The sequence below is a fragment of the Nylanderia fulva genome, unplaced genomic scaffold (genome assembly GCF_048542155.1).
Source record: "Nylanderia fulva isolate GAGA-0341 unplaced genomic scaffold, ASM4854215v1 Scaffold25, whole genome shotgun sequence".
Classification (NCBI taxonomy): domain Eukaryota; kingdom Metazoa; phylum Arthropoda; class Insecta; order Hymenoptera; family Formicidae; genus Nylanderia; species Nylanderia fulva.
In genome coordinates this window covers 135,800-162,969 of record NW_028190314.1, presented here as the reverse complement: position 1 = coordinate 162,969, position 27,170 = coordinate 135,800, and the positions used below count along the sequence as shown (strand labels likewise).

The following is a 27,170-nucleotide window of genomic DNA, read 5'->3' as shown; positions in this document are numbered from 1 at the left end:
TCCATGACATCTTGTACGTGCATACATAAATATGCGCATGCATAAGGAAGGAGACAGCGAGCCCGAGGCATCCGTTCCTGCGATTCACGTCCGCTCTTATATTCACGAAGTCGCGTCGCGCGCAGCCGCTCGACTCGTGACAGTTCGGAGCAGCTCGGAACGGAGCCGAGATATCGGGGAGTAAAATCGCGCGGCGTATTACACTGGCGGCTGGCGGCACATCCATCTACGTGCGCGCATATATACAGCGAACCACGGTGGGTGGGTGGCTCTTCTCGTCGATGTCAGTGCGCTCGTCGCTCCTTGGAAGAAAAGCGAGCTAGCCGCGATCGCGGCGGCAGTCGAGGTCTGGTGGTCGAGAAAAAAAAATATCAACGACCGCGTCTCTTTCTTTCTCTCTCGTTGATGAACGATACGGCCTGAAGAAGGTGGATATAGAGCGGAATTACAACGGGATCGTGTAAACATCGCGCCGTCGATGACACCTGGTTCGAACCGTTCGCCACCTCGGTGAGTTCTCTCTCTTTCTCTCTCTCTCTTATTCGCCCGGTCGGATCTACGGTGAATAAATCTCTGTACCTCGCTCCTTCCCTCTCTTACCATTTGCTTTTCCTTTCTCTTTCGCTGACGCGGCACGCCGAAGCGTCCTGTGGCAAGGTGTAGGTCAGGTAACTTGATTTTCGCGACGTTACATCGGAGAGATCGCGAGACTCTTGCGGAGATCGGTGAACGACTTTATCTTGACGTTGACATCTCGGACTAGGAGGAGACGGTGAGAACCGCCAGTGTATCACGTGAACAGTCCCGAATTATAAATAACAACATCATCGGTGGAAACGGCTTCCGATTCATGGAACCTCTCAATCAGTCGCATTCTTTAAAGTTTTTTCGGTGCTATTTCTGAAAAACAGGTAAATTTTATATTCACTGATTTTTTGACAGTTCCGTGACAGTTGCGAGAAAGAAAGAAAAATAGAGACAGGGAGACAGAAAGAGAGAGAACGGGTTCTAAATTAGGTAAATGTTAACGACTGACATATGGCTATGAGTTTCCATTCGGCGAAATTCCTGCGATCGATTAGATCGACCACCGAGACGCGTAACATGTTTATTTCCGAGAATCGATTAGAAGAAAGAAAAAATGTATTATCGTTGGCACATTAATATATATCGCGAAAAAATACATGCAGCGAAGCGTTTCTTTGCGCGCACACAAAGAAACGCAACATCAACTTTTTGCATATTTTAATTTTTTTTTTTACGATAATGTTAACCTTCTCGATCCTCTCTCTTGATTTCGGTAACCTTGATACTAATTAATTCCGGCTAATTATCGATTCACCGTCCCCTCTTTGCGTATTCATCGTGTCATGTAAGCGGAAGAGAAGAGTTATTAATCGGATATAAACTTTAATGCACATGTCGATTACATAATTGCAATAATAAAGAGATGCTCTTTCATGAGAAAAGACTTTTGTTTGTTTACATACATCTCTCGTTCGTTATGCATGAGTCTATTTTTATATTATGATGTAAAAAAAGTATTAATAATTCATAGTTTCACAAAGTGCTCACCGTTCACAAACAAATTTGCCATAAATAGACCTGTCAGTTTTCAAAATATAAAGAAAATAATTATCTTTAGATATAGTATGGATCACGCAGCGAAGAACAAAGTTTATATTATTAATGACTGATTCAATTAACATTTTCCCAGAACACTAAATTCTATCGATTGCAATATAATATACTATAATACAGAAATTTCGACGTTTGAAATCATATGTACCTTTAACAAGATACTATATTAAATTCTGTTCATGTCTGTCCTACACCACTGCATTTCAATCGTATTATTTTCATTCGTGTACGTGGTAATACTTTAATCGTCTATCTCGAATGATTGCACAAAATAACCTTGCACTGACGAGAAGCATTTCGTGTCGCGAGTATTGTTCGTTGTCAGCTTCATTTAAAGTACGTTCGACCAGTTACACGTGTAACATATAATTTACAAACGTAATTTATTGTTAGGTGCGGTTGTCGAAAAAAAACTACGCACGAGGAAAATAAATCTAATTTGCATTTTAAATTTGTCTCGAAACGTGAAAAATAGATTTATATTATATTAAAGATATTTTGATCATATTAATAATAAATATTTGGATATTTTATATTTATGTAACATTAAATATATTCCAAACTAACTTATATATATATATTATATTATATTTATTTTATATATATTATATTATATATATTTTGTATACTATATTATAAAAAATTATGGAAAAATAATATATATATATATATATATATATATATATATATATATATATGTATGTATATATACTTGTGATATGAATAAAGAATAAAATTTAATACAATATTAAAAGTAATTAATTCATAGTTGGATCTCCTAAAAGGATTATATTATAATTAAGAGATATAATCATATAATTTTGCACTGATATGCCATGCAAAATTATGAGACTGTTTGTCAAATTTTTAATCTTTAAGTATCATATAATTGCTATTGAAATGATACATGAAAATTTGCACTTTTAAAGTAAGCACACTTCGAAGTTTTTACCTTTTAACGTTAAGTGCAACAGCGTTATGTAAATAAAATCCTAACGATTGTGCGGATGTATTATGTAGGAAGAATTTAACTATAGAAGCAAAAGTACATATGATCGTCCTGCTAATTCTGTTATTTGTAAAGCTGTTTAAACTCACGCGTATTGTTCTGCTAACCTTGATACGTAATTTCACGATTACATCATTAATGGTTGTTCACTGCGATAAGTGCGTAAGCGTGTATCATGTAGAATTCTCATTCTCTTTCTTTCTATCTAGGATCGGACTGGCCAAGAATATTAATGCGATTTTTCTTACATTGATTATGTGAGATTTGCGTTTCGTCACTTACCTATTATATATACCGACGTTTATTTATCGCCAACGTGTCGGTTAAATCATCGTTATAAAGTGTGACAAGAAGACGCAATCGCGCATGACATATCATGCAATTTATCAAACATTGTATCGCTCTTTATTATGGAATTGCAGACCTATTTAGCGAAGTTCTACTAAATCGATCAACTTTGAAAGAAAACTTATTTTTTTGCAGCAACAATTTTTTTTCGAAGGTTTTAAAGAATATCATTTATTTTTTTTAACATAATATGTTCTATATATAGAATGAAGAACTAGAAAAAATTAATTAAAATTTTTAAACCTTATATATGATAAAATATTATAATAACATTATATATTTTTCCATAATTTTTTATAATTGTCACTTTAAATTCTTTTTCTTTTCTGTTAAATTTATGATTAAATTCGAAACAGTAAAAAATTTTAATCTTTTTATCTTGATATTCTTTGTATTGCAATTTATCTTATAATTATGACATGTTTATTTAATAATAAATTCATTAAGAGAAAACATCGTGTTTGATAATGTAAACAATCCGAAAACATTAAAAATATTATTAATTTATACGAATGTGATATAGTGTATGTACATATATATACAAAATAAAACAAGTATGAAAATTATATACAATTATACCGCGATAAGCTATCTTATATACTTGCATACTATGAGATAATATCGAATCCAAAAATATAATAATGAATTTTTTCTAAAATATAATTTGTAATGTAAATTAATTTTACTATTATATTTGTGAAAATAAATATTTAACGAAAAAATAATTCTTAAAATACATTTCAAAATTGCTTTTTCAAGTCTTTAAATGCATTTTAATAATTGCTCTTTTAAAATGCATTTAAAATATTTTTAAAGAGCAGGTACAGTTAAATTGCTTTAAAAAAATGCAGTTAAACTGCATTTTAATTAAAAGCTAGCTGTACTTGAACTAAATTGCATTTATTACATAGGAAAAAAGTATCTTCGTATATGGACATATATAATCTTAGAAATGCTTGGCAAAAGTACATGCGCAATATGAATGCATTAGGCTAATGAATGAGAAACGTGGATTATAAACTTTGTTCGCAACAGGTGAATAATTGAAGAGCAAACGCGTGACAAGATGCAAGCCAGACAAATCCTCAACGTGTTCCATCGCCTTGTGGAAGTGATCGTGAGAGGAATATTCCTGTTAGTTGCTTACATCAGCGGACCGGCAGAATCTCAACCACCTATCAAAGATTTAACTCTCCTGCACAGCGCAACCACTTTAGCGTTAAAAATTCGAAACAGACAAGTAAGTCTGTTTACTCTCAAACTCTTTGCTGAATCTCGTGAATGTTTGATAATTTTCGATAATTTATTGATAAATTCCAAGCTATTCATGGTCATCGTAATCATTTTGTAATCTATCTCTCATTTCGAATCGTCGTATGACAAAGTGACGTTTTATTTCTACATTGTGTGATGACATTATATAATGTCTATTTTAAATAAAAATATAATAAATTATATATAACAATTTTAATAGAGATATTTTCTATCTTTCTTGTTTCATTAATTGTTTTGTATATATGAAAAAGATTAAAGATCTGCTTCTCCTCTTTCTCTCTCTTTCTTTATCATGATATAAAAATGTCCGGGATAAAGAAAATTTATCATTTACTTGTATAACACATTCACTTGTCAGTCAAATTGACCACATAACTGCTTTATTATTTACAGTTAACTTCGGAGGAAGTAGTATCTTCCTACATAGAAAGAATAAAAGAGATTCAACCAATACTCAACTGTGTAGTCGCGGACCGTTTTGAGAAAGCTCTTGAAGAAGCGACAAAATGCGATGAATTGTTGAAATCTCAAAACGCTCCATCCGCGGATTTGTTGGCCAAAGAAAAACCATTGTTTGGTGTACCTTTTACTACCAAGGTAAGATATATACATATATCTTTTTATTCTTATTTGTTTTCAATTTCATTAGCTAATGGATATAATATATTAACGACAACGATTAGATTTTTGCTCATCATCCGTTAATATCATGAAATGACGCAATAATAATCGAAGAGAGAAAAGAAAATACCTCTTTCAATTATTATATTGCAGGACTGCATCGGAGTGGCGAATATGCAACAAACAGCTGGCCTAGTTATACGAAAGAACACTGCCGCTGATAGAGATGCAGAAACGATAAAATTAATGAGGTCAGCTGGAGCTATACCTCTGGTATTGACAAATGTTTCAGAATTAGCGATGTGGTGGGAAAGCAGTAACTGTTTGTTTGGTACTACTAAGAATCCCTATAATACGAGGTATATATATATAATAGCATATTATAATATTCATTGAAGGTATAATTATTTCGAGATTTTAATTATTGAAAAAATATATTCAAATAAAATCAAGTTTGTCAAATATAGAATAGCCAAGTAGCCATTGTAACGATTGATGATATAAATATACAACATAATTATTATATAATTTTAATTTAATATGAATTTTAATTCAAAATATGAATATTAATATAAATAGGCAAATTTAATTTTTTCAAATATCTAATTTGAATTTGAATGTGCGACAGAAATCGTGCGGCAAGATATTTTTTTATTCTCTTACAATTTTTTATTTCATGTAATTCACTTTCAGACACATTGTAGGCGGTTCTTCGGGTGGCGAAGGCTGCTTACAAGCGGCAGCTGGATCACCGCTTGGAATTGGCTCAGATATTGGCGGTTCTATTCGCATGCCGGCATTCTTCAATGGAATTTTTGGCCATAAGCCATCTAAGGGTGAGGAAGATTGAGAACTTGACTAATGCGCATGTTTCTTATAATTATCGACGTCTTGCGAAAATGCCATATTTTTATCATATACCATATACTATATTTTTACAGGAATAGTCTCGAACGATGGTCAATACCCAAGTGCACACAGTGATGATCAAGATCAATTGCTCGCTATTGGACCCATGTGTAGATACGCGCAAGATATTGCATTAACTCTTAAGATTCTTGCGGACAAGAATGCCGACCTATTGAAGCTAGATGAAAAAGTGGACATCTCACGAATTAAGGCAAATTGACTTAACATTTCATAAAAGACAGTTAACTTCTCTTTGACCTAATGTTACTTTATACATGCATGCTTTTGCAGCAGGAAAGCAAGGTTAATAAATTTATCGTGTAATAAGCATGAAACGATGTTTCTACGAATTTAGATCTATTATATGGAGGACGACGGCGGTCAATATCTAGTTTCTCCCGTGGATCCGGAAATAAAGGACGCAATGAGAAAAATATTGAACTATTTCGAGAAGGCCTACAAGATTAAGGCTACGAAATTGAACGTAAAGAAATTGAAAAAGAGTATAGCTCTCTGGTTGGCAAACATGGCAGCGAAGGATGAGAAGGATTTTTCATACGAGTTAACCAATAGGAAAGGTCAGATTAATATTTGCTGGGAATTTGTCAAGTGGATGTTATTCATGAGCGATCACACTTTGGTTGCTCTTATTACTGCCGCATTCGAAAAATTCGGCATAAAACATGGAAGTGAAAAACACGTTCGACTTATGCAACAAAGTAAAGATCTTCGTCAAGAATTTAAGGTACGAATTCAGAATGACCTTGAAGAGAAATTTATATATATACAGAGAAAATTTTCTCTTAGAATTTATGCTAAAAATTATGGTAATCGTGGGACAATAAATTAATATTTACCACAATAAAAATATTAATATTTATCACCATAAGATATATATAAAATATAATTGATTAATTTTACTATGTATATAGTAAAATTTACTATGTACACATTAATATTTCTTATTGTCGTAAATATTAATTAGAGAAATTCTTATAAAATTCTTCCATATTGTCCCACAGTTACCATGATTTTCACGATAAATTCTAAGAGAAAATTCTCTTCGTGCAATATCAAGATAAATTTTTTGAATGCTACTATGTTATTTGCAATATTTTTTTATAACACTTTGTGATTTTCAGGATATTTTGGGAGAGGATGGTGTGTTCTTGTATCCAACACATCCGACTGCAGCCCCAATGCATTATGAACCGTTGTTCAAACCGTTCAATTTCTCTTACACCGCAATAATTAATGTATTAGGCCTACCAGCTACAGCTTGTCCGTTAGGCTTAAATAAACAAGGGCTTCCCATTGGAATACAAGTGCGTGTTGTGTTGATATGATATTTTTACTTAGAAAAAGTATAAAGATTTCGTACTTAAAATAACCTATTTTTTAAATCCTATAGGTCGTAGCGGGTTTACATCAAGATCGTCTGACGCTAGCTGTTGCAGAAGAATTGGAACGAGGTTTCGGAGGTTGGGTACCTCCGGCAATAGTAGCTTAACGTCAGTACAATCATAGACAATAATTCAATGAATGAATGAATGCATATACACATAACGCCTCATCTTACCGAACCCTGCCATCTTTCTTTGGCGAAGTATTATACCATTTATATCGAAAATTTTCATGTGTACGCGAATTATCGAGATTTAAAGTACAAATTTATATATAAAATTATTATATGGTGGTTATTATATATACATATATACCATGCATTTAATATGAAATATATAATTTGTTAATTATTTGATATTCTGTAAATTTCATGATACAGAGTACATGATACATTATTATTATTGCATTTATAAAATTCCAAGAAAATATTTGTATGATAATATGTATCAATATGAGAATGTATTCTTTCTCAATATTGTGACCAATTTTTGATTAAGATTCCTCGAGATAATATAATGATAATTGATGAGATATGATGATAATTAATGTTACGATCAATGTTGATATAGCCAATGTACTGATTGCACTGATATTGAGACAGTATTTAATCTGATATAAAATTAGAATGTCATTGCGTGTATGTGCACTCTTATATGAAAAAAAGGGAAAAAATTGAAACCTCTCTTAAACCGGAACATATAATAAAATAGTTGTATATAATATGATATTCACAATTATATATGTCAAATTGCAGTACATTTATATATACCTCATAGATTTCTATATAGAATTTTCTATTTTCATACGTGATATATATGTGAACTCAGATGGTAGCAGGGTGCTTTTGGTATTATGTGATAAGACGTTCAATGTTATTTCAAACATATGTATTGATGTTGAGAATTTATACATATATATTTTATCTACCAAGAAATAAATTTTTATTATGTATATATATTTATTTCATTTCACAATTATTTTCTTTTTCATATCCATTTTATATTCCTTCTTCCAGCATTACTCTGCCATATGTCGATCAACATATAAACATTATTTTATTAATATAATATAATATAAATATTTCCACAAAAAATATATCTAGATATTTTTTGAAATTTCAATTAAATACTTTTGTAATTTGTCAATATAGTATAAGAAATATATGTAAATTGTCGCGTGTTTAAAATATAATTTTAATTAAGTACTCATCTAATTGTATCACATTTAAAATTTATAATATGCTTGTTAAATGCAATGCACATCAAATTGTAAAACATTCTTTGAATGTGTTTGATTTACTAATTTCAATAAATATTTTATATCACACTAAACACATATATGTGCAACACACACACACACACACATATAAAATGCAAACATGAAAAAATTTATTAATGAAATACACAGTCATTGGAAGAACAAAGTGCAATGAGTTTCTTTAAAATAATTCCAGCTTTCTAAGTTAAAAAAATTGCATTTTAATTCATAAATATACTATCTAAAGTGTCTATCTATTTAAAATATTTTTAAAAAATAGATAATATTGTATCAAAGATTATTTTGTTGCTAAAACACGATTTCAACAAGACTACGAAATTCCGTTTTGTAAATATGTATGACATGTATGTGATTTAAAAATTCACATTCAATTTTCTTATTCATTCTTCAAAATCTCAACCAAGTTCAAAAAGTGATCAATCACTCGATTTCCGAAATACAGGGTTTGTCCGGAAAGTAATGCGTCGCATTTTTTTAAAAAAGAATTTATTGATCGCATAGGTAAAACAACTTAAAATTGTTCGAAGTATGACCCTTCTGCGTCAATACATTTTTGCCAACGCGATTTCCATGCGTCATAAGATTTCTGGAACTCCTTGACTGGGATGCTGTTCAGGGAGGCCGTCGAAGTAGCTTGTACGTTGTCAACCGACTCGAGCTGTTGTCCTTTGAGCTCCCTTTTCAGCCGAGGAAATAAAAAAAAGTCCGCCGGGGCCAAGTCGGGACTGTAGGGCGGCTGCGGCACCGTTGCCACACCGATCCGGGTCAGGTAGGCCGTAATAACAAAGGCGGTGTGAGCCGGCGCGGGCACTCTGGGCACAAGTTTTGCGCAAATCTTCCGCATGGCCAAGTCTTCCCATACAATCTCGTGAACAATCGTTTTCGGCAAGTTCAATAATTCCGACATTAAGCGAACATTCATTCGACGGTCTGAATTCAATAATTGGCGCACACGAGTCACATTGTCGTCCGTTCGCGATGTTGACGGGCGTCCTGCGCGGGCCTCGTCGGCGACCTCCTTCCGACCTTCTCTAAACATCTTGTGCCATCTGTTTGACTGCGATTTGGAAAGGCAATCGTCCCCGAAAACTTTCTTGAGCATTTCAAAAGTTTCCAGCGGCGTCTTGTCCAGCTTCACGCAAAACTTTATCGCATAGCGTTGCTCTATCGTTCTCTCCATCACAAGTTCGACGCGACCACTAAGCAGAGGTTCACAGAATAAGCCGTCCTAACCCTCCAAGCGCATGGAAACAATTGAGCGACCTACCGTTGGAAAGCTAAGGGTACCCCCCTTCCTCCCCAACCGGTCCCATCGCTCTGCGATGTATAGTCGCGTCACAAAAAAATGCGACGCATTACTTTCCGGACAAACCCTGTATATTCTTATTCTTATACTTCAAAATATATAAGATATATATAATAATTATAAATAATTGAAAAAAATATATATAGCTATTATTTCCATGTTATATAATCTTTCTGATATAAAAATTAAAACAGATTTCACAGTTTTTACACAATAATATATAATAAATAAATATATTTAACGAAAAAAAATCATAGTTGGAGACTGAAAATATACATTATTCTTTTTCTATATTTTATTCTGCACTCTAATTAAAAAAATGTCTAATTAAAAATAATTTAATCTTTTTTAAATATAAAATAAGTTTCAAGAATGTATGAAAATATCGGAGGACTTCATGTCGCTCTTAATTAATATTCTTAACAATACATCAGTATCAGTCTAAAAATTTTATACATGGATTTATGTTTCAGCAAAATGGAACAAGAAAAGCACCGCACCAAAGTACATTCTAAAAAATAGTCCATAAGGAAATCCGCTGCTATTATACCGATAAAATTACGCTACCTCGAAATTATTCGAGACTGTTATCTACAGATACATATCGTTTATTATAAAAAAAGGTGTAATATTGAAGGAAAAGCTCTATCCTCTCCGATTTTGAAATTTTACAGTACTGTATATTTTTGTGCGTAAAACACGAATCAATAAATTAAAATTGTCATTCTTAAATAGAAAAAAAGTTACAGTGAGTTTTGCCTCCTTCGTGAGAGGAGGGAGAGATTTGTATTTCATTCATAAAAATACACAAAATTGTAAAGTTTCTGTAAAATCGAGAGGATTTTCACAAAATTATTAAGTAAAAATTGACAAGACTCACCGGTTCGATACGCGTAGCAGTGGAGTTGTAAACTGCAAAATAAAAATACATGGAAATTATATAGTGCAATTTAAAATAATTAATATTTCGAAAAATAGAATATCTTATTAACTAAATAAAATATATAATTTAAATAATAAATTATTATTTACATTAAATTATATTTAATAGTAAAAAATAGTAACAATAAATAATAAATGAATTATATATTTACCACGTAGTTGCCTGATGCCATCCCGGGTCTCGTAGATGTTCAGAAATACTTGCACTCGCGTTCCTGTTTTTGTTCGCAACGTGTGGCGACGCCCGACTGTTATAATTATCACATTTTCGACGCGTTTCGGTAAAACGCAAGAATCGCGAGAGCTTTTATTCACGCGCGAATAAAACCGATGCTCCGATTTCGCGTCGCCACTTTTTTCAAGACTTATCGGAGGGTCTCATCGAACGATGACGGCAACTTCCCCGCGACGCACTCGGAAGTCGTAGATATTCCAGAATTGGTCACTACTCATTTCACTCTATATATATATATTTTTTTCACTTCCGAAAATCCGGCACTTCGCGACACAAAAGAATATATCATTTTTCGAACACCATATATATATACTCGCGATCTTGGCGTATTCGATAATACACAATTAATATACTTCTCGTATTTATTTGCTAAATATTTACGATTCCGCTTTACGAGAAAATTTCAGCGAGCAGCGTACGATATATTTTGATATATGTACAACATCAATATAGCGGCGCGATCGTAATCGTAGCCGTAATCGAATTTGTCGCGTAACGATACTTTGACACGATGGTGCAAAAGTACGACCGGAAACGCGCGAGGCAATTAACAGGTTTGTATTCTGTTCCTGCATTAATGAACTACACACTGGTGCAATAAGTTAGGATGAGATAAGTATATTTTGTCTCACTCTAACTTATTGCACCAGTGTGCACTAGTTTATTAGTGCAGGAGCAGAAATATTTCAAAATGGTCGTCAACAGTATTAGGTTGAACAAAACGCCGAGTTGTGTGGTGAGAGTACGATAGATGTCGCGGCGTACGCGGAGAGCGAGAGTTCAACAACCGACAACCCACACGTTGCAGCTCTACCGCGAGACTGATCCCACGCAGTGTTGTTAGACGGGCTAGGTTTTTTCGCGCATGCGCATTGAATGTAGTATTAATGAAGTAGTCACTCGCATGAAATGGGGTCCTGATTTCCCCCTCTGTTTAATTTTTCTTAAATTATTGAAAATTTTTTAAAATAATTAATGAATCGTATAATTTTTATTATAAATATAATAAATTTAATTAAAAATGTTAAATATAAACATACAATAAACAAATAATGAAATTATAAAATATATACATATACGTGTACCTATGTTATAACATACGTAAATTACGAGTTTAGTTTTTATTTATACAATTTATAATTTGAATTATTGATTAATTTTAATATACATAAATTATAATAATACACTTTTATATTACATATATTGTAATAATTTATTTATTTTTACGTACGTTCAATTTATCTGTTTCCTGCGATTCCGCCAAAACTCCGTGGTCCAGGGTTTTGGTCCGTAGTTGCGCGCGCAAACATCATACGTTACTGTAGTCGTCATGGTTACGTCACGGTAATACGCGCATGCGCGAAAAAACCTAGCCCGTCTAACAACACTACGACGATCCACACGCTACGCGTCTCGCGCGAGCTGACCCCAATAGCCAATCGCGAGACTCGGTACGTATGGAGTCTCGTGATTGGTGCACCGTAGGGTTCGCCTGCCCGTATATAAGAGCTGCGTTGAACGACAGATCGGACAGATGCTTTTTGATGCTCTACTGCGCTGGTCAGCGGACGATGCTCCTCGATGAATAAACTTTGTCTAGCTAACCCTAACTTAAAGAAACAGACTCTACTAGATCGAAGAAGAATACTAGACCGAATAATAAGAAAAGAAGAAAAGATTTTTAAAAATATATAGATTTTATGCTTTAATTATACATATAGCATAGCTATTATATTATTTCAAAATATTCATACATTAATTTCAATTTTTGAGTTCGGTGATCGGCGGACGACGCTTCTCGATGATTATATAGTATCTAATTATATTTATATACATTGTTTCTCACATACAATACTATGTGATAAGATATATATCATATTTTAAATAGTAGAATTCAATCATCTATAAAATATAACGACATATTTCTTATCACATATAGTATTGTGTGTGAGAAACAATATATGATTATATACGAGTAAATAATTATAAGAAACTCAAAACTTCATGTGTGTACATTTTTAAATAATATAATAACTATACGTATAATTTAAATATATAAAATCTATATATTTTTAGGTAGCAAGATATTTATATAATATATATAGAATTTTATATATGAATAAATAATGAAATAAGAACTCAAAAATTGAAATTAATGTATGAATATTTTGAAATAATATATAATAGCTATGCTATATGTATAATTTAAGTATAAAATCTATATATTTTTAAAAATCTTTTCTTCTCTTCTTATTATTCGGTCTAGTATTCTTCTTCGATCTAGTAGAGTCGGTTTCTTCAAGTTAGGGTTAGCTAGACAAAGTTTATTCATCGAGGAGCATCGTCCGCTGACCAGCGCAGTAGAGCATCAAAAAGCATCTGTGCGAGTCTGTCGGTCAACGCAGCTCTTATATACGGACAGGCGAACCCTACGGCGCACCAATCATGAGACTCCATACGTACGGAGTCTCGCGATTGGCTGTTGGGGTCAGTCCCGCGAGACGCGTAGCGTGCGGATCGTCGTGGGATCAGTCTCGCGGTAGAGATGCAGCGTGCGGGTTGTCGGTCGTTGAACTCTCGCTCTCCGCGTATGCCGCGACATCTATCGTACCTTCACCACAACAACTCGGCGTTTTGTTAAACCTGATACTGTTGACAATCGTAGATCGATTACGGTCGCGCCGCCATATTGATGTTATATATTATATATAAAAATATATCGTAAATAGCAATTGAACGTCATATAACCTAAATACGAGGTTGAAGGCGTTCTGTCACCAACCGGTGAAAAAATACTAAAAACCATAAAAATATATCGTACGCTGTTCGCTGAAATTTTCTCGTAAATCGGAATCGGAAACATTTAGCAAAGTGCGAGAATTAGATTAATCGTGTATCATCGAAATACGCGAAGATCGCGAGTGTATACATATATGGTGTTCGGAAAACGATATATATCCTTTTGTGTCGCGAAGTGCCGGATTTTCGGAAGTGAAAAAAAATGTATAGAACGAAGTGAGTAGTGACTAATATCTGCGGGAATATCTGCGATTTCCGAGTGCGTCACGAGGAAGTCGCTATCGTCATTCGATGAGGCTCTCCGATAAGTGGCCTTGAAAAAAGCGGCGATGCGAAAACGGAGCATTCAGCATTGGTTTTATTCGCGCGCGATTCTCGCGTTTTACCGAAACGCGTCAAAAATGTGATAATTATAAAAGTCGAGCGTCGCCGCGCGCCGCGAACGAAAAAATGTAACGCGAGTGCAAGTGTGTTTCTGAAGCATCTTCTACGAGAGATACCCAGGATGGCATCATGCAACGGCGGAGCAACTATATAGTAAATATATAATTCATTTATTCTTACTGTTTTTTTACTATTAAATAATTCAATGTAAATAATAATTTAGTTATTAATTAAATTATATTTTATTTAATTAATAAAATAATATTTAATTATTTTAAATTTCACTATTTATAATTTCCATGTATTTTTATTTTACAGTTTACAACTCCGCTGCTGCGCATATCGTATCGGTGAGTCTCGTCAATTTTTACTTAAATTTTAGGTAATAATTTTGAAAATCCTCTCGATTTTGCAGAAACTTTACAATTTTGTATATTTTTGTGCGTGAAATACGAATCTCTCCTTCCTTCCTCTCCCTACGAAGAGGGTTCCACTGTAATTTTTTTTTCTACTTAAGAATGATAATTTTAATTTACAAATTCGTGTTTTTACAAAAATATACAATACTGTAAAGTCTCAGCAAAATCGGAAAGAACTGAGCTCTCTCCTATTAGCAAAAAAGGAAAAGATCCTATCAGTAAGCAATACCTTGGATAAACTGGAGATCAGCGTTACGTTATGAGATTCGTTTCTTCGGACGGTACTTCGCTGTTGCTAGCGATGATGAGGGCCTTCCCTTCTAATCTGTTATCTAATGAATTATCCTCGCTGTCTGGTCTACTAGGAATCATTTCGAATTCGTTCAAATTAATATCCGCGTCGAGAAACACCAGGTCATCCCTAAACCGATTCGTTCTATCAAAATTATGTCTCTCGTTTTCGTTAGTGTCTCGTTCAAGTCCCGATCGTTCCTCATCATTACCCTCGTCGTTTTTCATCGCAAGCTTCGTCGTTTCTCTCTGTTCATCCGATCGCTTATTTATCACGTTCAATTCCACATCCATTTGTGTCTTATTCACGGGAGATAGCTTATGCTTCGCGGAATTGTTCAGGAACGTTTTATCCGCGTTCGTCAATACGGTCGAGTCGTCGCTCCCCCGAGGGTTTCCGTTTGCGGTTTTCGATCCGGTGGTCGGTTTTTGCACGCACGTACTCTGCTCGGCGAGCTGCTCTTTTCCCTTTTTGGCGGCCGCGGCGGCGAGCTCGGCCTCTTTCATCGCCGAGTGGATGACCGGCTCGGCCCATAATCCCGGGTTGAAGGCTGGTCCCGTTCCACCGAGCTCTGCCGGCAAGATGTCCGTTGGCAGATGCTCGTGGAGCGTGCTGAGATTGTTGCCGTGCAGATAGATCTGCGAGGAAAGAAAATAGATGAACGTTTAACGGCTTCTCGCGCTTGACAGTTATCTGACGCATTATCCGAGCAATGATAATTAATTTATATAGCATCTTTGCACATCCGCGCATCGATGATTTTTATTTTTTATGACGTCTATTTTCGTCTAGATTACGCTACGCGCGCGTTATCCTGAGTCATAAGCAATAAAGATTAGTTTTTATTATGAGATGAATATATATTTTCTAAATATGATCTCTCCTATATATGTGTCTATATGTGTATCAAGTTGCAAAGCTCGACGGTAATTTTTATATTCGACAAAATGTTTTGAAACTATATAGTTGAAACTATGCTGATTCATATTTATGAAGTCATAAGCAATGAAGATTAATTTTTATTATAAGATGAATATTATAATATAATATTATAAGATGAATACTTCTTAGAATATATGTATATGATCTCTCCTAGAGATGAGACTCGTGAATAATCAAAATTCAATGCTGTAGGTAATTGTGATACATTTTTTTCGATAGATCCCATTAAAAAAAAGTAAATTTAAAATTAAATAAGAAATATATATAAAATTAAAGAAAATTAAATAAAATATTAATAATTTAATTTAATTTATAATTAAATAAAATTTTGCTACAATTGTAATTATTTCGTACATTGAAATACGATTATCTTGGAAATTTATTCGTGTCTTAATGCCGTAACGTTGCCTACACAAGCCTCACCTTATTCCGCGTCTTCTCATCCAGAAATGGCTTCACCAGAGCGAGAGTCGCTTGGACGTACAGGGGCGCCGAAAGGAAGTGTATCGCTTTGAATCGGGCAGGAAATCGCCCACGTAGAGCAGCTATTAGGTTTCGTAAAGCCGCTGCGCCCAATGCGCTACCCTGTCGTAATGAGAATCCGCCCCAGTCTACCACAGCGACGAAACCAGATTGCTGAGCAAAAAAATTACAAGTCATCGTTAGATCAACTATTTCGGAAGCTATTTCGGAACTATTTCTAATGATTTTAGCTTGAAAAAATATTTGAATCTAGACTGGACGTAATTCATCTAACATATATATGAATCAGCACAGTTTTAACTACAGTCAAAACATTTTATTGAATATAAATTATCATCGACCTTTAAATTACTTTTGCAACTTGATATAAAGATATATTAACACACACACACACATATATATTTTTTATAGTGTGCGTATGAGTGACTTTTATGTTTACGCTATAAACAGAATACAAAAAGAAAATATATGTATATTTTTATAACTTTTAAATGCACAACATAAATCTTTCCTAAGCTATGAATTTTTAACAAGTAATAAAAAACGGGATTAGTAATGTAATTGATTTTGTAAGTCGTGAAATAATAATTATTAGTGATCAATTATAAGTGACTTGCACCTGATTTCGTGGATCCTGAATAAGTATTTCCAGAACTAAGAAGATAGCTCGTTGAACGGATAATGCGGGCACGGCTATGGGATCCCATTGCGATGCTAAAATAATTAGCACGCATCTGCCTTTCCTATATTAATTCATAGTAAAATAAAAAAATAACGTATAAAATTATTAAATAATCGAGCAACTTAAATATCATACAAATAAACAACAAACTTATTCCTAGTCATTAAAATAATAATTAAAAAAATAAAATTGTATTCCTCCTATGTCATCATCGTCCTAAATCTCAATTTATCTCATGTCAGGCGCACTTTATTTTCAGCATTATAAATAAATTATTAATCGAGCATGTATATAGTTGAAAAAAATACATTATACAAATATATTATAAATATAATTATATAATATATTTAATAATATTATATTAAAATATATATTTAAAATATATTTATTATATAATATATATATTAAATATATCATACAAATTATTAGAAAACGAAGTTGTGCAAATCGCGCATTTGCAGTACCAAGAGTTGATTGCATAGCGGAAAGGAGATAAGAATAAATATAACGGTTGCTATCGCGAGCTTATCCCTCGTTATTCCTTGAACATCCGCGAACTTATTGTATAGATTTACACATCCATACCTGTCTCGTGCGGGCAAAACACCTGGTACACCAGCGCGAAGCGCACGTTGCAAGGCGGGATCTCGAGCAGTGAGGTTGCCGAAGATATCTTGGCGGTGCGTTATTTGCGCCTGATAAGCGACTATCAGAGCAGCCGCCTGCTCGGTACGATACTTCCGGGCCAGTAGGAAGCGGGTAATATATTCGTCCGTGCAACACCCCAAGTCTAGGGAGACAACGGAAAGAGACCGATCCTCATTATAATGCTATCCGCGAAAACACATGACCGGAAACACAATCCCGAATGCGGATTTACGCGGAAGTTACGTGTAGAATATATTAATATTTTTCACACTTGACTCTCTTTCACTCCGTTTCTTCAATTCAGAGAGATAATTATTTTTGAATTTTTTTTTAAAGTAATTTATTCAATTTTTTTCTTTGCTGTAGATGAGTCTTCTCTATACTCATCTCTCAATATTTAATTCATACTCTATATAATTATTTTATATTATTTCTACTTAGAATTATTTAGATATTTTTTATTTAAATATATATTATATATAAATATATTTTGATTAAATAAAGTGAACTGAAGAATTCGTATTGTAATACATTACTTTATTAAAAAACACTGTAATATACATAAGATTTTTGAAAAATATAGACTCAAAGTTCAAGTCTATCTTGTTGAAATGCAAATTCAAAATTAAATCATAATAAATACCTTCGTTCATAATATCTTTGTAATATCTTATGTGCGCAAGATACGATGAGCTGATTTCGATATAATTAGGCTTTGTATGATTTTATTTTACCTACCTATATCCGGCATTTGTCGAAGTATGGCTCTGACAGTCTTAATGGCTAGCTTCTTGTCACGCTTATCGAACCTGCCTCCCTCCTCGTAAATGCTACGTGCCAAGGCGACGCTATTGTGTCCACGTGCGGGATCACACCACATATATTCACAGTACTCGGACATTTTTCTTTTTTTTTCTTTTTTTTGTTACGTACACACCAACAGTCTGAAACATTGGAATAAATATTTTTTTATTGTACACATTTTTATTCTATTGTATATAAAAAATATAAAATATTTCTTGAACATCGATTCATATGATATTTTTTGAAGTTATTATATGTGTAATATATATTGTTCTTGTGAGAGAATTTCGAACAAACATAAGAATAATTCGCAAACATTTCTGTTAAAATTTTTTTGTTAACATCTATAGAATTTATTTAAGATATCTTAAACAAAATATTTTTTACAATTAAAGATTAATTAAGAATGTTATCAGAAAAGTATCGACTATTTTATACAAAATATATTTATTACTATTATAACTGATAGGAATAAGATAGATACAACATTTCTATATTCAATAAAGATTTGATGTAAGAAATTTTATAAAAATTTATGTATAAATCATATATGTATATATTTTGGCAAAGTGACAGAAATTAATCTCAATTTCTCGAGTCAAGTTAAAAAATTGGATCAAGAATGTAAATAAAATAAAAAACGCAATTTATTCTACTTATAAAAAAGACAGGAAATCATATTTATCTCGAAATCATTGACACTTGGTACCTTAGATTATCTTACTCCAATTTTACAATTATCAAATTATATGATAATATATATAGATATAATACATATATCTTATTTTAATATCTTATTTCCCCTTATTGTTAGATACAATATCTTATGTTTAATTATATAATAATGTAAATAATATAAAATTGCGGAAAATTACACAAAATTGACACATAAAAAAATACTGCGAATCGCTCGTATTCGGCCAGAAGTGCATACAATCTAACGTCCGATGGTCGATTCGTAAAGTAGTCTATCTTGTTAAAAGCCACTCCCGCTGAATAAATAATGATTTATACCGCGATAAAATAAAAAAATGCGGTTCGATTGCGCTCGCCAAAACTTTCATTTTTCATTTTACTTGCGAATCCGACTATGTACATCGAGCGCACGTACATTGCACCGAAGAATGATTCATGGGGAACCGTCCTTGTAAGAAGAGCGCGAGTTGCGCGAGCGGCTCTTTCGACCGGTTCGAATAATTATTTCGCGAAAGTTTCGCACGACCTTGCAACAGGCGAGCGATCGATTTGCGATCTTTTATACTTTCCGAGTCGACGTTAACTTTGTCAGTCCACAATCGAGTTGATTATTTCGGGGAACTGGAGTATACGAACATAATTGAGACGTCGAGCAAAAATTTGAATACAGTTCAATTCCCTCATTTAAATAAAAACAGCATTTAAAACTATTATGTTGCTCCGAAAAAAAAATTAAAATAGAAAATTGATTATCTGTGCATGGTTACTTCGAGAAAGAAACTGTTTAATTTTTATTACTATTGACGCGAAAAGGAGACGAGAAAAAACAATGAAAGTCATTGTCCAAGATGAATCGTAAAATTATGCAGCTGATATTCTGAAGGCGATTCGAAGCCGGTTTCAGAGAAAGAGAGAGAGAAAAGAACAATACTTAGGTATTTCGTAAATTAACGAAATACGCAAGTCATTTTTAAATCATCTGACATAGTGTCGTAGTCATCCATATCATAGACATTTATTGATATCTTTTAGATATATTTTATACGCAAAATTCGATTGTCTCCATAATAAATTGAAAAACGCATTGATACATATTATTCAATTTTGATTAATAGGCATTTATAAATTATTAGGGATAAAGATTTCTAATAGGAAATAATATCAGCTTACGCAAGATAATAAAATCAATTAGCATGTATTTAATGCTCATTACGTAAGACCTATTTCTGTCTCTAAAGTTTCTCGAATGGATAGTAATTTTTCTCGACAATATCTAGTGTACCCTGACATATACTGACACACGAATAAAATAAAATCGACGAAAAGATTTAAATAGAAGGACAAGTAGATAACGAGGATTACATAGGCGCGAGTTGACAAGATAAACGAACGTAAAGTGAAAAAAGAGACACATATCACATCATACTTACGCACTCATATAATCCCGGGCAGGAAAATCCTTCCTGTTTGATTTTCTCTGCCTCTAATCAGGACGGTGCGGTAGAGAACACGAGAAGACGAGATACACCTGCGCGTCCAAATAAACCGCACGTAATGAGCGGTCCGCGGATTCGTTGGAAAGTGTCAGAGAGCAACATGTGAAACGTGAAAGAGACCCGGAGCGAGGGAAATCACCGGCAGATTATGGTACGAGAGAGAGAAAAAAATCACAACGGGGAAAGAGATAGCGAAGAGAGAGGAGATCGCGTTGAAGCCGGTTATCGACTCGCCGCTGACTCACCGCATCGTGGTCTCTCGCGTTGGAGTCTCTGCCTATTGTGTCCGAAAAATCGCGCCGCGATCCATCTCGCGATCTGGATGTCCCACATGCGCACGGATTGTCAATTGAACGGAACAGCGACGACAATAAATATGCGTGCACGTATTCGATTTCGCACCTCAACGCGCGAATAGTAAGTTCGAGTTCTCGGCAAATAATTTTCTATTTGTTACACGGAAAAAATTAACCACCACAACTAAATTTTAGCTGTCCCTATATTACAACCTGAAATTTAGTTATCATGCCTAAATTTTAGCTATGACTAATATTTTTTATATCTATAGTTAAACGGAGAATTCTATACATATCTAAAAAATATTAGCCATCATAAAATTGAGCTATGACTAATTAGCTAAGACTATTTTAGCTATGACTAATATTTTTAGTTATATAGTTAAACGAAGAATTCTATATATAGCTAAAAAATATTAGGTAATCATCATGGCTAAAATTTAGGCATGATAACTATTTTCTTCTATAATATAAGGATAGCTAAAATGTAGCTAATTTTTTCCGTGTATCTATTTGCAATTTCAAAAATTGTTGCAAATCTTCCTCGCGATATTATATATATTAGATATTTAGGGAAAAATTTGATGGATTTTTCTTTGAAAATTCCGACACTGGAATATTAAACAGATACTTATACATACGATATATATTAATATATTTTTTAAGTAGTCTTTTTTTAGTAGAATACATTTGAACGTTCTGTTTTTTAAAAACAATTTACATATCACTGTTACCTACTTCTCATTTATCTATAATTAGTTCAGCACGCGCGTTAATGTTACGCTTCGTATAATTATATACAAACAATATTAGAAGACAATTTAATGACCTAGAAAAAGAATTTGCAACTAACGGCTCGCATAAATTAAGATACTCTGCGTTTAAATACAAATTATTGTCGTATTTTATCGAAATACATTAGAAATAAATATTTACACGAATAAATTAGACATAAATAACTTTAGACGTTGTGTGAATAATTCCATGTAAATAACAATCTCAATAATAAATATTTCAATCAATTTTTTTACAGCTTTTGCTTTAAGTTTTCGATATAAAATTAACTTCTAATCCAGAAAAAATCCATGTTGAATTCTTTCATTTCTTTTATCAATTAAATAAATTTATCTCAACTACTTTTGCATTATGTTTATGAAACAAATGCTTTGTCGAGAAAGTTATAAAATATTTTGTAAGCATTCTAGATTCTAGATCATTAGAAGTTAATTCTATATCGAAAACTTAAAATAATAACTAAAAAAGTTGATTGAAAAATTAATTATTGAGATTGTGATTCACATGGAATTAATTGCATGATTAATTAATATACTTTATGAATCATGCAAATAATGACGCGTAAAAGGTGAATAAAAAATTTCATATGTAATTATTTGAATATACAATAGAAGATGCAGGGATAAAATCTTACTCCAAATCCATTCGCATTTTATATTGCGCGTAAAATATTTGAATATAATATTCGGCGTACTACAACTCGTTATTAGCATCTCAATTCTGATCAAACCACAAATACGTAGAAAATTATCACAGATGTCCATCATCATCCGGTTTATTATCATCGAACAATGGCAGCGCTGATGCATTGCCTCGGTTGCTCTAGAAACACAAAAGCTTGATGCGGATTATCGCAAGTGTACGATGTGCACACTCCTTTTATATATGTAACAAATGAATAAAGAACGACTGCAGAACAAATGATGTTTTAAAAAATATATTACATAAAGCGAACCAATGTTTGTAAGCCTATACCGATTTCGCGCTATCAAGCGATAAATGTACGCATGGCAATCTTGGAACTAAGATTTTAATAAATGGCTCTCAATGAAATATATATTTTTTTCAACAAGCTAGACAAAGAGCCAGATGAGATAATGCATCAGTTTCAAGAAAAAATTATTTTTCATTAAAATTGATTAGTTGTCCTCAAGGCACAAATTTTTCTTACGATATACAAAATATCGTGAATAAATAAATCTAAATAAATTTCAATTTAACATTTTTATCTTTAATAAATTCTATCCTCTTTAAAAAAACGAAGAAAAAACATGTATCTTATATTAACTTTTGGCGCATTCAATAAATAATTGAACGATCGCTATAAATCTATGATATTTTTTTGCAGATATTACAAATATTAATGCTTACATACACGCAATAAAAATTTAAAAATTAATGCGAGTATCATTTATTCTTCTTTTTGTCTTTTATTTTTTTTAATGGTAAACAAAAATAACAAATAGTAAAAATGTATAACATTAAAATAAGTACAACAAAAATCGGTTTTTAATTTTGCACAGAATACAACTTCATTAGCATTTATCTCGCGCACGCGATGTTTTTCACTACTTAATATGTATAATGTCAACTTATGCGAGTCATCAGTTGTGCAGAAACTTTTCTCAAAAGACTATGACTAATGTTGTTTTGCGTATTTAAGCGTAACATCGACGTTAAGAATGCATAAATTAAAAATAAATGCAGCGATCTTCTCGATATTTTTATCAATAATATATACAAACTAATTCAAAACTCTTGAATAAAATACGCAACATATATGCGTAATAGCGGCAGTTATTATTCTTGACAATATAATTTTGTACAAAAACATAAATATCATATTTTTCTTCTCTTGCATACACATACACTATTGTCTGAAACGCGCTTTCGTTTGCGCGTGACTTCTGACGATACAAGAGTAAAGGAAGAAGTTGCGTAATGTAACGGTAGAAACGCGATGTGTGGCAGCAATATAAGAGAGACATTACTTCACTCGTTTCCTCAACATGTACAGCGAGTCTATCGTAATATCTCATCCATAAAAAGTCTAATAATTTTCTTACGAACTACGCGGCTTAATGACATTTGTTTGAACACAATACATAAAAACGTTAAATATAGGTACTTTAAACGTTTTTTTAGATAGTGTAATTTTATTTACACGTATACAAAGTTGGAAATAAAATACGAAGTTTAAATTCTAGAAATTTAGATGCGAGAAGCAATTTAGATATCATTTATGAAATATGAAAAACGAAAAAAAACTTTCGAGAAACTTTCACTTTAATATTTAATTTAATATTTTTAAGGATATTAAACTTTTTATTAATTTAATTTAACTTTAATATGAATACCATTAAAGTATCAATCATCGAAATAAGATATTAAATATATGTATATAAGATAAATATAATTATAAAAAATATATCTTTACAAAAGTCGGACAGAAAAATAATTGAGATATTCGTAAGAAAAAATAATTGGAATAAAATTAAAACTATATAACAAGAATTTTTAAAACAGAATTAGAAGGAGGGGATAGTTATTATCTCTAATGTAAGTTGTTCAAATAATATAATAATATATTGTCTTAGAAAATCTCGCATTCTTGAGATTTTTTTAAAAATCCCAGACAATTCTTTCTGTGAAGTGTTCAAGGCTTTCAATGTTAAACAAAATGCGCCTTGTTTTGTACACAAACCAGGTTATCATCTGTAAGAAACTACTATAGTTTGCGGTTGTCATTGAATTAGCGCCGATAAAACGGACGATATTACTCATCGCCGATCGATTTTTGCGTCGCATTAAGTACATGGCATCACGTTCATTTATTCTATCACAGCTTTCGTGAATATCCGATTACTTTGATACGATGAATTAGAGATAAGTCTATAAATGAGTCTAAAAAGAGACAAGAGACAAACCGTCTAGAAAAAAAATATTTTTACGGACCACTATATTGTACATCTTGCGTTATACAGTTGTTTGTGAAAGAGATGATAATTTGGACATGCGTCATCCTCATAGCTGCAAATCTTACGCAAGTGTCATAACACTTATTAAGTAACATTATCATAACTGTACAGATAAGAAACATATTTGCGGTGTACTTTCACTAATTTTGTTTAATTCGCAACCGCGCGCATTAAATTCTGGAGTAATAATAAATTTTACATCATATTATTATATATACATATATATATATATATATATAGAGAGAGAGAGAGAGAGAGTGTCTCATGATATTCTAATTTCATTATAGACATTAAATCGATATTAAATGGAGTAAAAAATTACGTCTTAAACTTTCGTTAATGAAGATAAATGAGCTTAAATAACCTTGAGAAAAAAATATTTCGAAATATGTGTACGATATGCTTTTATGCTTTTATCAAGCAAAAATTTATGCACATTTATTCAAAGCAGGCGTAGGCATACAAAGGAGAGTCAACGAATGCGCGGATAACAATAAAAAAAAACACTATTGCAAAATTCACAGTTGCAGTAATCTTAACGCTATACAGACTCGCGAGACAAAAGATCTTACCTTGATTGTATACCCAGGCTCCTACGAACGATTTTAGAGAACCGCACAACCTCGCGATCACGATGATTCAATATGATCGGTTGCGGTGCGCAATCGATTTTTTTTCTCGACGATTATCGGCGACGCATCGCCGTACTCGGGACACGAATTTGGCGCGCGTGAAACGTCAAATGTCAAACATCAGTCGGGAACCGAAACGCCGCTCGAAACGTCCGGCGCGAAACTGGCGATTCGAAATATGGCGTACGCTGACGTGACACGGCCAGCCGGCACCGACTGACTCGTCATAGCGTACTAACGTAGGCACCGCTCGATGAACACGGCGACTTACTGACCGTCCAGGGCCGTGACTAGGTTGGCGAACAGCGAGGCGAAATGATCGTCCTCGACGAATCGGTAAAGGAATTATATTATTACATTTGTTCGACAACATTATCAATTTTCACGTCAAATTGTTGGTCACAGATCGAGAGTTTATGTATATTAATTTACGTCGTTGTATATCTCTAGTTATATACAAAAAAGAAAAAAATGGAAATGTTTAAATTTAAATTTATGCCGTGTTCTCCTCTATTAAAAGATAATACCAAGTTAATTCTTTTGAGCGTCGCGCGGTAAAAAGAGATAAATCAATCGGTACTTAAATATTGAAACATTCGATACTGATAAGGAAGAATAATAGATTTCTCGATATATGCATATTAATTATGTGTGTTATAAAAAAAGGGTTTAATTGAATGAAATTTCTTATAAAAAAGAAATAAAGCAAATTATAGACGCTCGTATTATTATAATTTATAATAGTTATCTTTGGCATTTATATATACTAAATGTTATTCAAAAATAATGATCAGATATTAGTAATTTAAAATTCGATTTTCTAAAAACAGAAAAATAATGATTTTACAAAAAAAAATGCAAATATTTATGTACATATAATTATAGAAATCTGTGCCGCATTTTACATAGTTTATAAGTAAGTTCAATTTGGGTAAAATTGAATTTTATATTTACTTATACCTCGTATAATTCACATGTAATTGACTAAAATATAACTAAAACTTTTATAATTTTATGTATATCTAAATTTTGTGAAACTACTATTTTTTAATTTTAATAAATCCAATTTTTTAAATTGTTAATACTTTACAATTATTTTTTAATAATATTATAATATATACATATAATGTCAAAGATGTAGCAATAAGAATACAAATGTAAGATTTGTTTTATTAGCTTTTTATGAAAAATTTTATTATATTAAGTCTTATTTTATATACAGATTTTATGCGCATATCGTTGTTTGCCAAATAAAAAATCTGTTCAATGTTTTCCTATCTCTTGATGAAATAATCAATAAAACATGAAGATAATTAAAGAACGCTGACATTATCGACTAAAGGTAAAATGTTTTAGTTTTACTATTGTATCATCTAAAAATTTATATAGCATTGATAATATACATTTTTACATATAATAAAAAAGTTAAATAAAAATCTATTTAAATATATTTTAAAAAGAAGATGGGTTTAATCGAGAAAAAAATTAAAAACAATCTTCTATATGTATTTCTATACATTTATAAAATATCAATTGTTCAACTAATTTATCAAAAGAACTAATAGAGTATTAACGTAAAAACATAATGTACAAGATGTTAAAGATTTAAATTTTATGTAAAGTAAAAAATTATGATATATTAATATTATTTTTGCTAATATTTAATTTATAAGTAGAATTGTCCTAATAAATAATTCATGGTCATCTAGTATATTGATCAATGATGTATTTGCGTTCCTGTTTCGCGTAAACTTATAATTGTATTTTTATTAATTTTGATCATTTTAAATTATAATTTTAGAAAAATATTCTGAAAATATATCTTCCGAAAAAAATATGAATTCATAAATTGTTTT

At 32.2% G+C, this 27,170-nt stretch overlaps 2 protein-coding genes across 8 annotated transcripts; one reads left to right on the top strand and one right to left on the bottom strand.

Annotated features, from left to right (window-relative positions):
* The first annotated feature begins 144 nt into the window (after positions 1-144).
* On the top strand, positions 145-8,160 carry LOC114944561 (fatty-acid amide hydrolase 2-B). 2 transcript variants are annotated; one of them, XM_029320532.2, is made up of 9 exons: positions 145-510; positions 4,034-4,238; positions 4,667-4,870; positions 5,048-5,253; positions 5,588-5,730; positions 5,836-6,014; positions 6,159-6,548; positions 6,946-7,128; positions 7,215-8,160. In XM_029320532.2, the coding sequence occupies exons 2-9, from the start codon at positions 4,065-4,067 to the stop codon at positions 7,311-7,313; spliced, it is 1,578 nt and encodes a 525-aa protein (XP_029176365.1). In that variant the 5' UTR covers positions 145-510; positions 4,034-4,064; the 3' UTR covers positions 7,314-8,160. The 2 variants fall into 2 exon arrangements, with proteins under 2 accessions (XP_029176365.1, XP_029176372.1); XM_029320539.2 differs by lacking the exon at positions 145-510 and adding an exon at positions 531-911.
* LOC114944576 (clavesin-2) lies at positions 5,857-25,570 on the bottom strand. 6 transcript variants are annotated; one of them, XR_014924844.1, is made up of 9 exons: positions 25,255-25,570; positions 18,356-18,561; positions 17,555-17,759; positions 16,907-17,030; positions 16,228-16,440; positions 14,800-15,500; positions 10,886-13,617; positions 10,672-10,703; positions 5,857-9,684 (listed from the first exon to the last, which is right to left on the bottom strand). XR_014924844.1 is itself a non-coding variant. In XM_085483469.1 (8 exons), exons 3-7 carry the CDS (start codon positions 18,516-18,518, stop codon positions 14,823-14,825), a joined length of 1,383 nt encoding a protein of 460 aa, XP_085339595.1. In that variant the 5' UTR covers positions 18,519-18,561; positions 20,548-20,645; positions 25,255-25,570; the 3' UTR covers positions 11,271-13,617; positions 14,800-14,822. The 6 variants fall into 6 exon arrangements, 3 of the variants coding, with proteins under 3 accessions (XP_085339596.1, XP_085339594.1, XP_085339595.1); XR_014924845.1 differs by lacking the exon at positions 10,886-13,617; XR_014924843.1 differs by lacking the exon at positions 5,857-9,684 and having other exon boundaries at positions 9,939-10,703.
* Positions 25,571-27,170: the final 1,600 nt, after the last annotated feature.

Excerpts from the sequence above, each read along its gene's own strand:
- LOC114944561 (XM_029320532.2), top strand. The coding sequence starts at position 4,065 with ATGCAAGCCAGACAAATCCTCAACGTGTTCCATCGCCTTGTGGAAGTG. Across the intron at positions 5,254-5,587 it reads AAGAATCCCTATAATACGAG|ACACATTGTAGGCGGTTCTT; the intron begins GTATATATATAT and ends ATTCACTTTCAG. Across the intron at positions 6,549-6,945 it reads ATCTTCGTCAAGAATTTAAG|GATATTTTGGGAGAGGATGG; the intron begins GTACGAATTCAG and ends TGTGATTTTCAG.
- LOC114944576 (XM_085483470.1), bottom strand. The coding sequence starts at position 18,518 with ATGTCCGAGTACTGTGAATATATGTGGTGTGATCCCGCACGTGGACAC. Across the intron at positions 17,031-17,554 it reads GTTTTGCCCGCACGAGACAG|GAAAGGCAGATGCGTGCTAA; the intron begins GTATGGATGTGT and ends GAATTAATATAG. Across the intron at positions 16,441-16,906 it reads TTCAGGATCCACGAAATCAG|CAATCTGGTTTCGTCGCTGT; the intron begins GTGCAAGTCACT and ends TTTTTTGCTCAG.